This window comes from Copadichromis virginalis, linkage group LG7, assembly GCF_057382275.1.
Source record: "Copadichromis virginalis isolate Kocher_CV1m ecotype Utaka linkage group LG7, C_Virginalis_male_GT1.1, whole genome shotgun sequence".
NCBI classification, from domain to species: domain Eukaryota; kingdom Metazoa; phylum Chordata; class Actinopteri; order Cichliformes; family Cichlidae; genus Copadichromis; species Copadichromis virginalis.
In genome coordinates, this window is record NC_140624.1 from 38,683,398 (window position 1) to 38,698,517 (window position 15,120).

At 37.7% G+C, this 15,120-nt stretch overlaps 1 protein-coding gene across 1 annotated transcript in view; it reads right to left on the reverse strand.

Moving 5' to 3' along the window:
- The window catches only part of musk (muscle, skeletal, receptor tyrosine kinase), a 32,529-nt gene extending 19,907 nt beyond the window's left edge, over window positions 1–12,622 (reverse strand). Inside the window, exons 1-8 of the mRNA XM_085463313.1 lie at window positions 12,388–12,622; window positions 6,628–6,754; window positions 6,320–6,471; window positions 6,041–6,168; window positions 5,596–5,737; window positions 5,390–5,514; window positions 1,934–2,093; window positions 1,406–1,412 (exon numbers count right to left, since the gene is read on the reverse strand). Of these exons, the coding sequence (XP_085319439.1) occupies window positions 1,406–1,412; window positions 1,934–2,093; window positions 5,390–5,514; window positions 5,596–5,737; window positions 6,041–6,168; window positions 6,320–6,471; window positions 6,628–6,754; window positions 12,388–12,502 (956 nt within the window). The 5' untranslated portion in view covers window positions 12,503–12,622. The remainder of the gene's footprint in view (window positions 1–1,405; window positions 1,413–1,933; window positions 2,094–5,389; window positions 5,515–5,595; window positions 5,738–6,040; window positions 6,169–6,319; window positions 6,472–6,627; window positions 6,755–12,387) is intronic.
- Window positions 12,623–15,120: the final 2,498 nt, after the last annotated feature.

Here is a 15,120-nt window from a genome sequence, read left to right on the forward strand (position 1 = left end):
TACTAATCATCGAATACCACATCATCAAACAGATTTAAGAGCCTAAACCTAACTAAGAACAGGGACTTGCGAAAGTAACTTTAGTGCCTAATTCATTAATATGTATTTGGGATGGCATGTTATTTCTAATAGAAAAGATGCCTTGTGTGATTCAGTCATGCAGCAAAAACTGGAGTTTGACCATATTCCATACCGTTTTCTAGTAATATTTCTTTGTGTAATTTAGGTATTTGTTATTTGCATATTTTAATTTAACAAAATCATTGAAAAGAAAACCAGTAAGAGTTGCAGACTAAAAGTACAGAGAGTGGTCTGTTTTTACTGTCTTGGCTTATAGCAAGTGTCCACTAAAAAGTAAAAAGAAATCATCTTTCACTTGAAATATCTTCTTTAACATCATCCAGATGTTGATCATGAAACAGGTTGGAGAAAGTTTAAGTGAGATTGCATCCTCTCTGTTCAACTTCCTTGCTGGAGCTCAGTCATACCTATTTTGCATAAACATGAATGTTTGTGGGACAAAGTCCCTGTATTCCTCTTTCACCCTGTTTGCCTCCTTTTCTTAATGCTTTCTCATCTGTTAGTCCTCAAGCATTGCTATGATCCACATTTATCTCTGTCTGCTCCACACTGCTGTGTTTCTGACAGCATGTACTCTGATAACCTTCACTCCAGCATCACTGCGGCCTGTCTGCATTCTCTTACAGACTCCAGATGTTCCCTCTTGGGGAGGTTGGTGCTTCAGCAGAGTTCAAGCCAAACTATCAAACTCAAAGGTGCCCTGTAAATCTATCAATTCACTCTTTTCTTTCTTTCTTTTTTCTCTTTCTTCCTCACCAGATCTCTGTGCATCTAGTCCAGATGTGGTCACAAATGATCAAGATAAATGCAGCCATTAAACCTGCCTTTCTGTGACCTACAGCCCTCTATCCTTAATGTACTTCATTTTTCATCAAGGACCCTGAGGCCAACATTTTATTTTCCTTATTTTATTTCTATTTTAGTCTCGTTCTTTCTGCTTCCTTCTATGTGCATCTTGTCTCCCTCTTTCTCTCCATCTTCACAGTTACATAGTCCAGATGTGGCAACAGCAGCTGTGTTAAGGTTCAGAACAGTTCAAATTCAACTCACACCATATGGGTGATTGAGAGACCCACTCTCTTCTTGGCATACGGGCATGTTCAGGAAAATGAATAGAAGCAGCAACACAGAGACCTTTATGGTGCTTACTTTAAAAAAAATAGTGGCAGGCAATGTACTGTGAAATTATTCTGATTCAACATGGGTCAAATGAGCTGAAACATTTTCTATAATCAATTCAAATGTAATATATACAAAAAGAAGTAACAAAAGAAACAAAGCTTAGACAACTTCACACAAATCTGGCACATATCTTTTCTCTTACCTCCACTCTACTGGGAAGTGGCAGTATCCAGAGTACACGGGATGAATAGGAGCAAGTAGAAGAAGAGGGAAAAAGATGAGAGACAGAGTGATGAGAAATGGTTGATAGATGAAAAATAGTCCTAGCAGGATGAGAAAAACAACCATGATGTTACTCTGCAAGTCATCACTAACTGTGGAGAGACTGAGGGGCAACCAGGTGGAAGGGCAGTGTGTTCTGTTGGGGAACAGGTGTGTGTGTGTGTGTGTGTGTGTGTGTGTGTGTGTGTGTGTGTGTGTGTGTGTGAAGGAGTGGCTTTGTTTGAGGAGTAGTAACCAAATGGGGTAGGCAACAAACAGCTGAAACCACACAAAGCACAACCAATATAACTGGCAGCTAGCATAACAGCAGGTAGTACTGACAGTAACAATAAACACCGAGATAGAAGCTAAATAGAAAGCAGACATTTTTTCTCTAATATAGCAGCAGGCTGCAGCAAATTTGAAACATGTAACACCATAGTATAAGCTGGAAATCAAAACTTGCCACCTGCAACAGTGACTTTTGCAGTTGCTTTGACAGTGTTGGCTCCAGCATTGTGTCTGTTGGAAGCCAGGCACGTATATAGGGCTGGCTTAGTCACCGTCACCTTAAGAACAGAGAGTATCACCTCTCCCACTAATGTCTCCTCTACTGAGGCTCCGGAGATCTGGAGGAAAATGAAATTGAGACAAAAAGATCAAAGTTGTAAAAATCAGTCATATACATGCAATGAGCAATTTGCATATAACAGTGCAGAGATGCATGAAGACTTTCTGTGAGAGCATCCTAAGCTTAAATGACAGAGCTGGAAAAAATAACTGCACTACCTGGAATGGCCACTTGAGGCTGAATTGAGTCCTCTGCTGAATTAAACATATATATCAGGTTTTGCTTTGTCTGCCTAGCTTTCCTGTTCATAACTGCTGCATGGGAGGTGAATTTTAACAATAATTTATATAATACAGGGTGCTGCATGACAGTTTATTTATATATAATATTACATATTTTATTAAACATTTATATAAAATATTGATAAATACTGAAACTTATATATCTTAAATTAGAATCTAGACTTTATATAAAACTACTAATAATAAGAGTAATAACAGATTACTACAAGATGTTTTTCTTATTGACACTTTGGTCATTTGATATTTGATAGTGGTCTGAGTAAAACTGGTTAGTTAAAAAAAATAATTGTGTGTAAACTCCTCATACGCTGATCATTATAGCCTTTGTGTTAAGCTCATAAAATGAAATGCATTCAGTACGTGTCTGGCACCGATATAACCACTTGTATTATTTTAACAGATTTGAAATTCCCAAAGTGTTCACACATTGTAAATCTAGCCAGATAAAATGTATCTGTTGTTTTTAGATGATTCATGTATGTACTTATATATTTATAAATGATATGTGAGGACCTCTAAAGTGTGAGCATGTGAGTGTATGTGAGAGGTGCTATTAAGCGGCTATGTCTATATTTGAAACTGCGTCTGACACCGCCTGCTTTTAGGACAAGCTCCATCCATCCATCCACTGAAATTAATGACCATACCAAGCTGCCAGAAAAACAACTCTCACAGTCATTTTAATCAGCACATGCCCACACATAGTCTTTACAGGCATTAAGAGCATGTAATCACTTTGTAGCTAGCACCCAAGACTATTAAATACCCAGACATTATGTGGTATATGTCGACCGCAACAGCATGTTTAAGAAATGTCTGCTGCCTGATGAAAAAAAGCCCTGTTTTAAAGGTGGTCACATACACATTCAAGTTTGCATTGTTCCAATTTGAATTTCATGCATTTTAAGGTTCCGACCCCTTAAAAACCTTAAAAAACAACCCCATCTTTCAATACCCCTCTCACACTAAAAAAAAAACCAAAACAATTAACACTAATAAATTCAAATTCAAATTTTTTATTTGTCACGTACACAGTCATACACAGTACGATATGTAGTGAAATGCTTGGACAACTGCTCGTGACCTAAAGAAAACAAAAAAGGAAAAGGCTATGAATAAGAAAGGAAATAAATATGAAAAATTTAATTAACAGAGTGTATTATAAGCTAAATGCAAGATCATCTCTTCAATCCTCTGTCACCATGATGATAATTCCTTTGCTGTGATCTCAAAGCCATTAAATGTCTGTGTGTGTGTGTGTGTGTGTGTGTGTGTGTGTGCGTGTGCGTGCGTGCGTGCGTGAAAGAGACAGATAAAGACAGCAAAGGTTAAATGTGTAATTTTACATATATATGCATACAATCTCAGGTAAGGTCTGGTTTGTATATTTGCTAATGCTCACTCTGCTTCATGACTAATTATTTTGTTGCTACATGTACAAAGATTGCACAAATAAATTTTTCCCTGTATGAGTAGGTCTCGGGCAAAGCTCAAAGAAAAGGTGGAAGCTACTTTAGTATATGTTCAAAAATTGTAAGTTAAATGTTAATTTTTTACTTTGCACAGTCTCTAACTGATTTCATTTCTGATAAAGAAAAAACAACAACCCAAAAACAAGGAGGAATCCTTATGTTCACTCAAACTGTATAATGGACAGTTGCTTTTATAACCATAGAATATTGCGTATGACAGCCAAGACAAAAATATTCAGACCTGCGGGTACCCTTAGGTACCCACATTTAGTGTTGATCTTTAAAGTATAGCTTGTGTTCAGTTTCTTACTAAATCATTCGTTGTTTTATGTACAGGAGTAGCAGAAGTAGCTGCTTAATATAGCAGTACCATGTTTTTTTAGCTTTCCAGTGTAAGGGGGTTTTTTTGTTTGGTTTTGGGATTGTTGTTTTTTTTGCTAGTGTAGTGATAATAAGGCCCAGCTGCAAACTTTAAACAGTACTCCTTTTACTTTTGTGTCATTTACTCAGTCATTAGCAGATGGACATATATCAATAAAACCGCTTCTATTTTGCAGAGCTACACACAAGCAAGCTTGTCTAAAAAGAGAAAAAAAATGGCCTGTATTTATATAGCGCTTTACTAGTCCCTAAGGACCCCAAAGCGCTTTACACATCCAGTCATCCACCCATTCACACATACATTCACACACTGGTGATGGCAAGCTACATTGTAGCCACAGCCACCCTGGGGCGCACTGACAGAGGCGAGGCTGCCGGACACTGGCGCCACCGGGCCCTCTGACCACCACCAGTAGGCAACAGGTGAAGTGTCTTGCCCAAGGACACAACGACCAAGACTGTCCAAGCCAGGGCTCGAACCAGCAACCTTCCGATTACAAGGCGAACTCCCAACTCTTGAGCCACGATCGCCCCATAATATTATAGTATTAAAATGTATTATAGTATCCAAGTGGCAAGCCCACTTGGATACTATAATTCTTACTGGAGAACTGAAACCAATGGACGGATTTGTTTCCAAGAGTGCCTTGTAAGCATTTGCATTTACCCAGTGAACTGTCATCTCTTTAGCTATAGTCAAAAAAGTGGGTAATGATAATGTGTTGGATTTAGACAATAAGTATTTGTGTAGTTCTATATCTATGCCTACAGCAGAAAATAAACTATTAATTTGCTTTTGATATGGGGTTATAATGAATACAAATTGTAATCATAACATCACTCTCTCTTACATGACAGCTTGGACATTTAATCAATTATTGTTGCCGCTTTCCCATTATGTACAGCTATGCAGCTGACAATGTGTCACTATTTTAGCTACGTGCTAGAATTTCTCTTATGTTGGCAGTGTGTGACTGACATTTGAGCCAAATTCAACCACTGTTGCAACCACTGTGGGGGAGACAAGCATATTCCTGGTAGGATCACACAGAGGCCAAGGAATGGATATGTATAGCTGGCTGGATATTTTGATTAAATTCTATTTTTTTTTGTTAAAAAATCAGTATATATTATAAAAATATCAGCATCAGCAGCTGTACAGGTACCCACAAACACACACACACAAGTTGAGTACTCACAGTATTCCCGTTTTCCAGCCAGGTAATGGTTGGGACTGGATTTCCAGTGGCATTACATTCTAGGGAAATCTGGCTGCCATACGCCACCCTTTTGTCCTTTGGAACCCGCAAGATTCGTGCTGGAGCTGAGGGCACACACAAACAACAATAGCGTAGAAAACACACATGGTTTTACTGCAAGCTACAGCTTACATTAAAATACATACCTTGTACTTCTATGGTGACAGGCTTTGAAAAGGCCAAACCAAAGCTATTCCTGGCCACACAGCGGTACTGTCCTGCATCCTCTTTCTGTATGTTATGAATTTTCAATGCCCCATAGTCGAGAATAGTAACACGGTCATTGACCTGGAAGAGTTATTGTTTGTTTTAAAAATAGAAATGATATATTAGCATTATTTATTACCAACTATTTGTCAACACAGGCTATGAGACGCAAGAAAGCAAACTGAAAAACAGGATAACTTTCCTTTTCAAGTAATGTCTTGCAGTTTTGAAAACCTGAAAACTATCCAGCTATTTGCAGTTCTGGTCAAATAGTGAAAAAAAATGAATTACTCATGAGTATATGGTACTCTCAGACAGTTATTATTAACTCCATAAGTCAGTGAACTGCATGTATTTTACCTAGAAAACTTGCAGCAACTGTACCTTGATAAGCTCATCATCTTTGAGCCACGTGACATCTGGTTTAGGGTTGCCAAGGGTAACACAGGGCAACACTGCTTTGGATTCTACCAGTAGTGTTAGATTGGTGGGATGCCTTTTGATCTGTGGCTCTGATGACGAAACCAACAAGACATAGAACAGTGGCTTGGAATGTGTTCTTTTAATGATGCCTTGGTATTAGTTATTTTTTTCAAAAATGTGAACTAATGATCAGATTTGCTCAAACTCCAGTCATACATCCTTGGAAAAAAGTAAACATACTCATCTTTAGCTGAAGCGCTCCACAGCTCTTGGCAGGTTCTCCAATGCCATTACTGGCAAGGCAACAATACTCCCCATTGTCTGACTCTCTTACATGTGGGATGATTAACATCTGACCCTTTTCCTTGGTAAGGTACCGTGTGTCATAGTACCTAATGGGACAAAAAGGACAGTGCAAAGCAAAGAAGTGATCACTGGATATGTGTTCTATATGTAATACTCCTGGGTTAGACTACAGCCCCAACCTAACTCTAAACTGGATCAAAATTAAGTTCACTGTTGTAGTTTAAATAAAGCTGTAAACTTACATAATTTGGTGATTATTTTTGGTCCAGGTGATCTCAGCAGGGGGGTGTGACTCCACCTCACAGATGAAGGTGGCATTGTGATCCAGTAGAACGTCCACTGTCTCTAATAATGTGATGATACGAGGTGCTACGAAAAAAAGATCCAAAGGAAAAAAATCAAGATTTTTCTTTATATATGTAAGTTATTTATTGTTGTAGTTGCAGCAGTTTGTGTTTGAGTTAATACATAAACATAGTGCGCTGAATTATGTTTTATGCTACATAATACACTGTTAAATGTTTATTGGTTATATGTTATTACCCTTAAAGCCTCAATGAAGAACTGTAAGGATAGTAGGGCTGCCACAAACGATTATTTTGATAGTCGACTAGTCACCGATTATTTATGCGATTAGTCGACTAATCAGATCATCATCCACTGGACATAAAACTACAGCTTATTGCACCAGCAGCATCTGCTCTTATATAACTATCATTAGCTTACAGCTTTAAGCTTTTAAGGTGCTAACTAAAAATAAAGACAAGATGATAGTTTATTCAATTTTAATGAAATTTGCAGATTGTATCGGTAAAGTTTAATAAACTCCTTGCTATCTAAAATATAACAGGACACCGGAGTATATTCTCCAGCATCTCACACTTCTGATAATCAGCTGTCTGCTTGATGTTTATTCAGCTGTGTAAAAACTATAACTTTAATCTCAGCCAAACTGATTTACTCAGGAACAAATAAAATACAAAAAAAAAAAAAAAAGCCAAACAATAACATTTTTAATTTATCTAAGTGACTCATATATATTTAACCTGAGTCGCGAAAGACAGCGGTGGGTTTGAAAACAATTTGCCGGGAGTCCGGTGTTCTCATGGCGCTAGTGACCTAGCCCCCGGCTAGCTATCAAGCTAGTGGGTAACAGACGTCTCCGAAAACGTCGGAGCGCTTTTGAAAATATGTGGTGTCCTGATAAACTGAGCCGATATTTGAGGTTTAAACAGCTACATTCTCGCCTGAAAATATGTTAAACGTTTATTTTGTGACCCAGAAAGAATAATAAGAGTAATATTAAAACTAACTAGCTACCGCCATTGTTGGAAACTAAGCTGGGCCGCGCTATGAATTCTGGGACACAGCTGCTTCTTCTTCTTCGGGGTTTAACGGCAGCTGGCATCCTTGTACATGCTGTGCTGCCATCTTCTGTTTCAGTCCGTTATTACACTCTTAAATCCTGCTATTATTCCTGCGTCTTTTGCGATCTTACAAAGCTTCAAACGACAAGTCGACTATTAAATCAGTCGTCGACGATTTTGATAGTCGACGTAATCGTGACTAGTCGACAAATCGTGGCAGCCCTAAAGGATAGTACATTGTATTTGCTGTGATTTTGGGTGCAGAAGCTACAAAACTTGAATTAATTATTTTTTCATTTATAGGTGACTGCAATTTTAGAATTATATTGGCAGTTATTAGTTAGTCATTAGATACCGTATAAGTAAACTATGTCTAGAAATCTAAAATACTATTACAAAAGCTTTCATATTTTATAAGGAGCCCTGTTGATAGACAAAAATAGATATTGGACATTTCACAGTCTGTACACTTTTCTTTTCTTTTTTTACATTTATTTCAGCATGCAATATAATGATTCAAGCACATTATAATAAGTGATAAGGAGGTCTCAACAGCTGCATCTTTTTAGCTAAATTATTTGACATTCTTGGCATTCTTCTGTTGGACTGAGTCATCTGTTTTAGTCAGTGAGGATCCAGCTAACACTGCTGACTAATGAGACAGGGTCAGAGGTTTTGTGCTTTGTCACAGTTTTGACCTGAGTAAGCAGAAGAATTTGACCTTGAGATAACGAAAGAAAAAGAAGAAGCATGTTTATTGTCAGAATTAACATTTAGGATTTGGTTAGTTTTGGAGGATTAAGACGAGGAAGGGAGGATAGCACAAAAGGAGAGACCAGTATAGAAGCTGAACTTTATCTAGTGTTTAGAGGGTTGCTGTTAGTCGGGTGAGGTTAAAGCAAAGACAACAGAGAAATTTAACATTCAAGGAAAGCCTTTATCCCCACAGCACCCAATGTTCTCCACTATCTGATTTCAGCACATGGTCTTTGTCAAAACTAGGGTGAATAAGTCACCAATTGTGTGTACAAACACTATGCAAAATATTACACATCTCTTGTGATGTAAATCCATCCAGACTAAAGATGTGATCAATATTTATTTGGCTACTCCGTCTTAATAACGGACAGGGAGTTGCAGGAATTTTGAGCTTGTATTTTCAACATTGTTTTGTTGCTCTAGGTTATTATATTGAGAAGTAGAGAGTTAGTAGTGGGTTTAAAAGAAAGATACAAAAAGCACACTTTTAAAAGACAAAGAGAAGTAAGGAGATGGAAACACAGGATTTAGATCAGAGAGTTAGGTTGCTTTAAACTTTGCACGAACTAAGAAGAGAAAGAGGAAAAATATAAACCAGCGGAGGGATGAAAGGAGAGAGCAGAGGAAGGGTGAGAGCATGGAAAGAGAAGAAGAAGAAGAAGAAGAAGAAAGAAGAAGCAATGATAGGATTAGGGCTTACAGGGCATTGTGCTTGTTTTGTCTTTGGTGAAACCAAGATTTCACAATAACATAGCTGGGAGAAGCAGCCACATCCCCACCCTCAATTCAAGGTCACTGCTGCTGTGACTTCCTACTGACTGATGAAAACAAAACCTATTATAAAGCATACTCATGTACTGAAAAAGTCTTGGTCTTTAGAAAAATGATATATTTGTAGCTAAAGTCAAAGTAAGATGGAGGTCTATGAACTCAGTATCAATGAACTATTCTATGTATTGTCTTGTCAATTTGTGTGGAGATTCATTGTCCCAAGAGAACAAATCCTAATTAATTCTGTGGTGAAATAACTTTCCATCTCATTAAAGGAAATTAACCACATGTTGAACTGCTGTTACCCTTGTTGTGGATTAAGGACTAGGCTGAATATCAGGAAACACTTCCTCTTAAGAACTTTAATTTTTTTTTTCAAGTATTATGTTGTATTAAAGTTGCAGCAAATTTGGAGAAGACTGTTTGTTTCTGTCTGCAATGTCTTTCCATTGCCAATATTATGTCTGAACAGATGGGTAACATCTGAAGACTGAAGCCAAATGACTCACCACTTAAAGCAAACGAGAACCTCTGCGGATCTGACCCCGGCAGAGGATTTTGTTTTTCCAAAATCTCTGAATGTTTTTTGGACACCAGAAATGACTCAAGGCCGTCAAGGCCTGCAATAGAGAAGGCCACTTACAGTGATCACTTCTGGCCTTTGCTATAGGCATTACAAACCCTTACAAACTAACAGCAAGTTCCTTTATTATTTTTAGTGTTGCTGTGTTAATGCTGATCTTGATTGGCTGAAGAAGTAGCAACCAGCTTGTTTATGCTAGTGTGCAGCACTTTAGAAATGTGTGTGTAATTCAAGAAATGTCCTGATAAAATGTATCTTTTCCTAATCTTTATCCCATAAAATGTGCTTTTTTCATACAGCCTGTAACTCATAACCTTTGGTTCCTTTGGAGTTTGCCTTGAATAAAAGTTTAGCCTCCAGGTTTTTTCCATGCTCAGAGATAAATTGTAAATACTATCCTCTTTCTCTCACACGCACACACACACACCACACACACACACAACCAGGCATACTTCAATGCTGTTGTGCAGACCAGATAGAAGCTTTTGACTTTTACTTTGGACAAATGAGAACAAAAAAAAAAAAAAATAGCATTGTTCTCATGGTGTATCTGGTGCTCAGATGTCTGCAAAGGATTCTTCCATTGTTTATTCTAGTTCAGTTACACAGGCATGTTGAGCAACATTAAAAAGCCTCTTTAACTAATCAGGCTGCTTTTGAATCAATAAGTGATCTTGATTCTGAGAATAGACAGTTAATTACTTAACAATTATACATTGAGTCTGAAGGTGTACATATTGAAAGTCTAATTTTGTTAACTTGACAGATGCAGATTGAAACCATAATCCAATGTGTAGATTTCTGCTACTAAAAAGCCTGGACTGGCTACCTGTGCAACCACCAACTATCAAGTCTACTTTTCGACTGTCAGTAACAGACACAACATATAAACTCCATGTAGAAAGGCCCCAGCTGACCAGGAGACTCAAACCAGTTACCTTCTACTGTGAGGCAATGCTGCAATGTGTCACCACAGTTGGTTCGCAGTCATTTCAAATTAAACCAAACACAGGAAAATAAAGACAGATCACCCGTAGCATGACATGAAAGTCAATATTTCTGTGCCAGCCATATTGGCTTTGGTCAATTAATCAGTGCCTGAAAAAACACAAAATAAAACAACCAATAGTAATAAGATAATAACACTTTTATAGCACTTGTCTGTCCAAAGTTGCTAAATATTCATTTACATATTCATCACAGTTTGTTATACTGTGGTCAAGCCAAACTCGTCACTTGATCTTAAAAAGTGCACCCATGATCATTTAATTTTCACAGATGTTTAAACTCAAATATTGTACGCTTTTGTGCAAAAGTCTTGAGTCACCCTTTATTTCTTTATATTTAGCTTTATATTTAGGAAATAGGTTCAGTGATCTATTGAAATATATACAAACATCCCAGAAATACAGTATATAAGAGAAAATAGAAGCCAGTGTCCAAAGAGAAAATTTGAAAGACCTTCAGAAAGCTTGGAGAACTTGTTTTAGACCGCTTTAAAACGTACAAGAAAGTCTGGGTCCTTGGAAGCAAAAGAAAAAATTGAGGAGTGACTCAAGACTTATTGTAAATCCAGTGGAATAGTTTAAGATGTTAATGTGTTGTAGATATTGTTTAAATCAAATCTTCAAGAAATACTTTTCTTTTCTTATTTGACTGTAGTTGATCTGCAATGACGTGGAAGAAGCTATGCACATCAATTCAACCTTCTGATCAATGACTTCCACAGGAAAAACCTACAGTCAAACCTAACCCTACACCATGTCAGTCCACCGTGTAGCTTGACTGTTACAATAGCCAACCAGGCAAAGAGAAACTGCATCTGCACCACCTGTTTCTATGAGACGATTTGTAGCATGTATAGCTTTATGTGTGTAGTCTTTAAATAATTTCCAATGTGTAGTAGTGTATTATCGATGACTTCATCTACATCTTGCATCTCATGACCCTGAAGCTGACCTTATTGGTTCAACAACAAGCTCAGGTTTGCTGTTTCCTCCCAATGTGGCTCAGCAGGAGGTGTCTCAATCAGGCTGAGATGTGGTGAAGAAGAAGCAGGAATAGCTAGTTCCCCACCACCCCTACCATATGCTTCAGAGAGGATATCCCAAAGTGTAGGAAGGATGTAGATTTAATCACATTTACACTATGTTGACCTATAAACACCTTCTCCTTTTCCCTGCAGGATGTGCAGTGGGAAACAGGTGATTACATGTGCCAGGAAAAACTCAGACTGCTTTCTCTTTGTCTTCTGCACATTATATTCACTTACACATGTGCACCCATCCAAAGGCACGGTCTTAAAAGGTTTATCCTTTTTTTTTCGTTTTGTTCTTCTGTTTACATTTCGTGACATTTATTAGGATTGCTGTTGTAACTTGGCAAGCACATTGCAGCTTTCATGCATAATTAATTCAAACTTCATGTTCTTCTAATTATTCACCACGTCAGTGTAATAAGACACTTTAGAAAACTTTAAAAAGACATGCTTGAAGGACCTCTGGTGTAGGAGTCTCACTTACCTGTCTGCATGTTGTAACATGAAGGGATCAAAATCAGCAGAAAGACCAAAATGTGTTCCACAGTCGTCATCCTTGCTCTAGAATTATTGGTCAGACCATTATCTAGCAGATACATAATGAGACTATGGTGAGATTCCCCCAGTACATATAGAGATGTTCTTGTTGTGTTTCTCTCCTATGTGCATCTGCGTGTGTCTTAGCCAGGGACAGCCATGAGCTCTGCGCTCAGCAAGAACCAGCTCAATCACTCTGCGTATGTATCTGTGTGTGCGCGCGTGTGTCTTTTAACTTTGTAACTGACGGCGGCAGCTGCTTGCTGTCCTCATGTACAGTCACTCAGGTTGTGTAGTTCTGCTCTAAGCTCCACAGGCTCCAGTGCTGGTGTGTTAACTACATTTAAAGTAATCAACAAACAGTGTTTATTTATCATATTCATATAAGACACTAGGTACAGGTTTTGGTCAGTATGGGCATACATAAAGACACAGAAATTCTGAAACTTCTACATTTTTTATATGCAGTGCAAATTACTTTATATTGGCATACTACCCTTTTTCTCATGCACCAATGGCTCCATGTAAATCTGGTCAGAGGTGTGATCCTTAAATACACAAGTAAAATAACCAAAAAGCCACTAAAGTCAGCTCATGTCAACCATCAAAAGAAAAATAAGGTATATTTTATCTGCAGATGTATCCTCTTTTAATATTAATACTAAGTCATTAATATTAATATATAAAGAAATTTACAAATACGTATTTTTAAAAATATATAGACAGGCTTATTTTAGCACATTACTTAACATGCATTTACTGTTATATATTGACACACACACACACACTCCAGAAGGAAGCCTTTGTGCCCACCTGTTGCCTGCCAGCCTGTACGTCCTGTTTTATTTTGGGAAAGGAATGGCATTTCAGTTTATTTGCTCCTTATCCATTCTGCTTCAGATACACTCTACTATTGTACTCCATCAGCACACACAGTTAGCTTCAGTCTGTCATCTGTGTAGGTTTAACTGTTGACCTAACGGATGTCACAGGGAGGTTTGTTTCAAAAAATTAATAAATAAAGCGGATTAAATTAAACGTAAAATACAAAGGATTGCTTGTTTGTGACCTTCTTGTTTTGTTTTGTTTTATCATTCTGTTCTTATGGGCTTTTTGGCTAATTAGCAAAAGCCTATAATATGAGAATTCTTTAACTTACAGTCCATGTAAATGTTGCGTCTGATGAAATAATTCACATCTGTTGATTGTCTAGCTCCATTCACCCTTTGCTATTTCAAAGAGTACATTAGCCTATTATATAGTAAACAGTATACAGTAAATGTTATATAAACTGCTGCTCTGCCAAAGCACAGGATTTTATTAGTTTACACTGCTGCTTGACAGAACTGGGCTGTATGTAGTGTAATGAGTCCAGTTTTTTTTAATCAGTTTTATTGTTTCATGAAAGTGTTACAACACCAAAGTAACCCAAACACATCAAAGAGATCAGGTTTTAACCTGGTATCAAACCAGGATAAAACTGAAAAAGATAACAAGATCCCTCTGAGACTGATAGGCCTGGAATCTCTGACTCAGTATTACCAGATGTCTCTGTTAAATATTTGCACTAATACTCTGCCTCCCTCTGCTGACAGAATCGCAGTAGTGGCTCCAATTTGCATCAGACTGAGGTTTGCAAACATACTTTAAAGACGTCCATTGTTTTGACAACCGTAAACTTTTTAACTTTTTTTTCTCTACATAGGCTGTACTACCAGGTTTCTGCCCTACATTTTGTATTCATATGTATGTATTTGTTTTAATGTGTTTGTTGGTGCTCACATGCATGTGTATTTGACACAAATTGCTTATTTGAAAAGATCATTGCTAAGGCTTTTGAGATTATGACAGTTGAACAAAACGTCTGTTTTCTTTTGAGAGAACATAAAAAAATTACATTAAACTCCAAAGTCACATTTTTCAGTTCAGGTCAATTCAATTTTATTTATATAATGGCAAATCACAACAACAGTTACCTCAAGGTGTACTATAAGGTAAAGAGCATACATTAATACAGCAAAAACCAAACAATCAGATGACCCCCTATGAGCAAGCACTTGGAGAAAGTGGGCAGGAAAAACTCAGTTTTAACTGGAAGAAACCTCCAGTAGGAGCATGCTCAGGGAGGGGCAGTCATCTGCTCAGGACACTCAGGGCATCGTGGGAACCCCCCAGTAGCCCAGGCCTACTGTGCATAACTAAAAGAGGTTCAGAGTCACCTGATCCAGCCCTAACTATAACCTAATAAAAAGAAGGAGTCAAGTTCTATTTTAAAAGCAAACATACTGAATGTTGACTAGTAGGATTTTGTGGTGTTACATGCTGTAACCTGAACATCAACAAAGTAGATGTTTGATCCTGGCAGTGTAAGACACCTGGTCTAAACTTTTAAAAGGACAAATGTGCAGGATGTGAATAAACTCTGTATTTAGAATGTTGAAGACTTTCTAGATGGTTCAGTCCAAATGGTACAAACATCAACAGTGTTCCAATCCCACTACAATCTCAGTTGATTTGTAATTTGTAAAATTGCCCAGCAGGCAAATGCAATGTGTTATGCATAACCCCCACTCTCACTCTCTCCGGGCATGCATGCACAAACGTACAGTTAAGTCGAGTCATATCTGGTGTCAGTCAGCCACTCCCTATGAACACTGTCTCAACATGTTCTGTAATAATT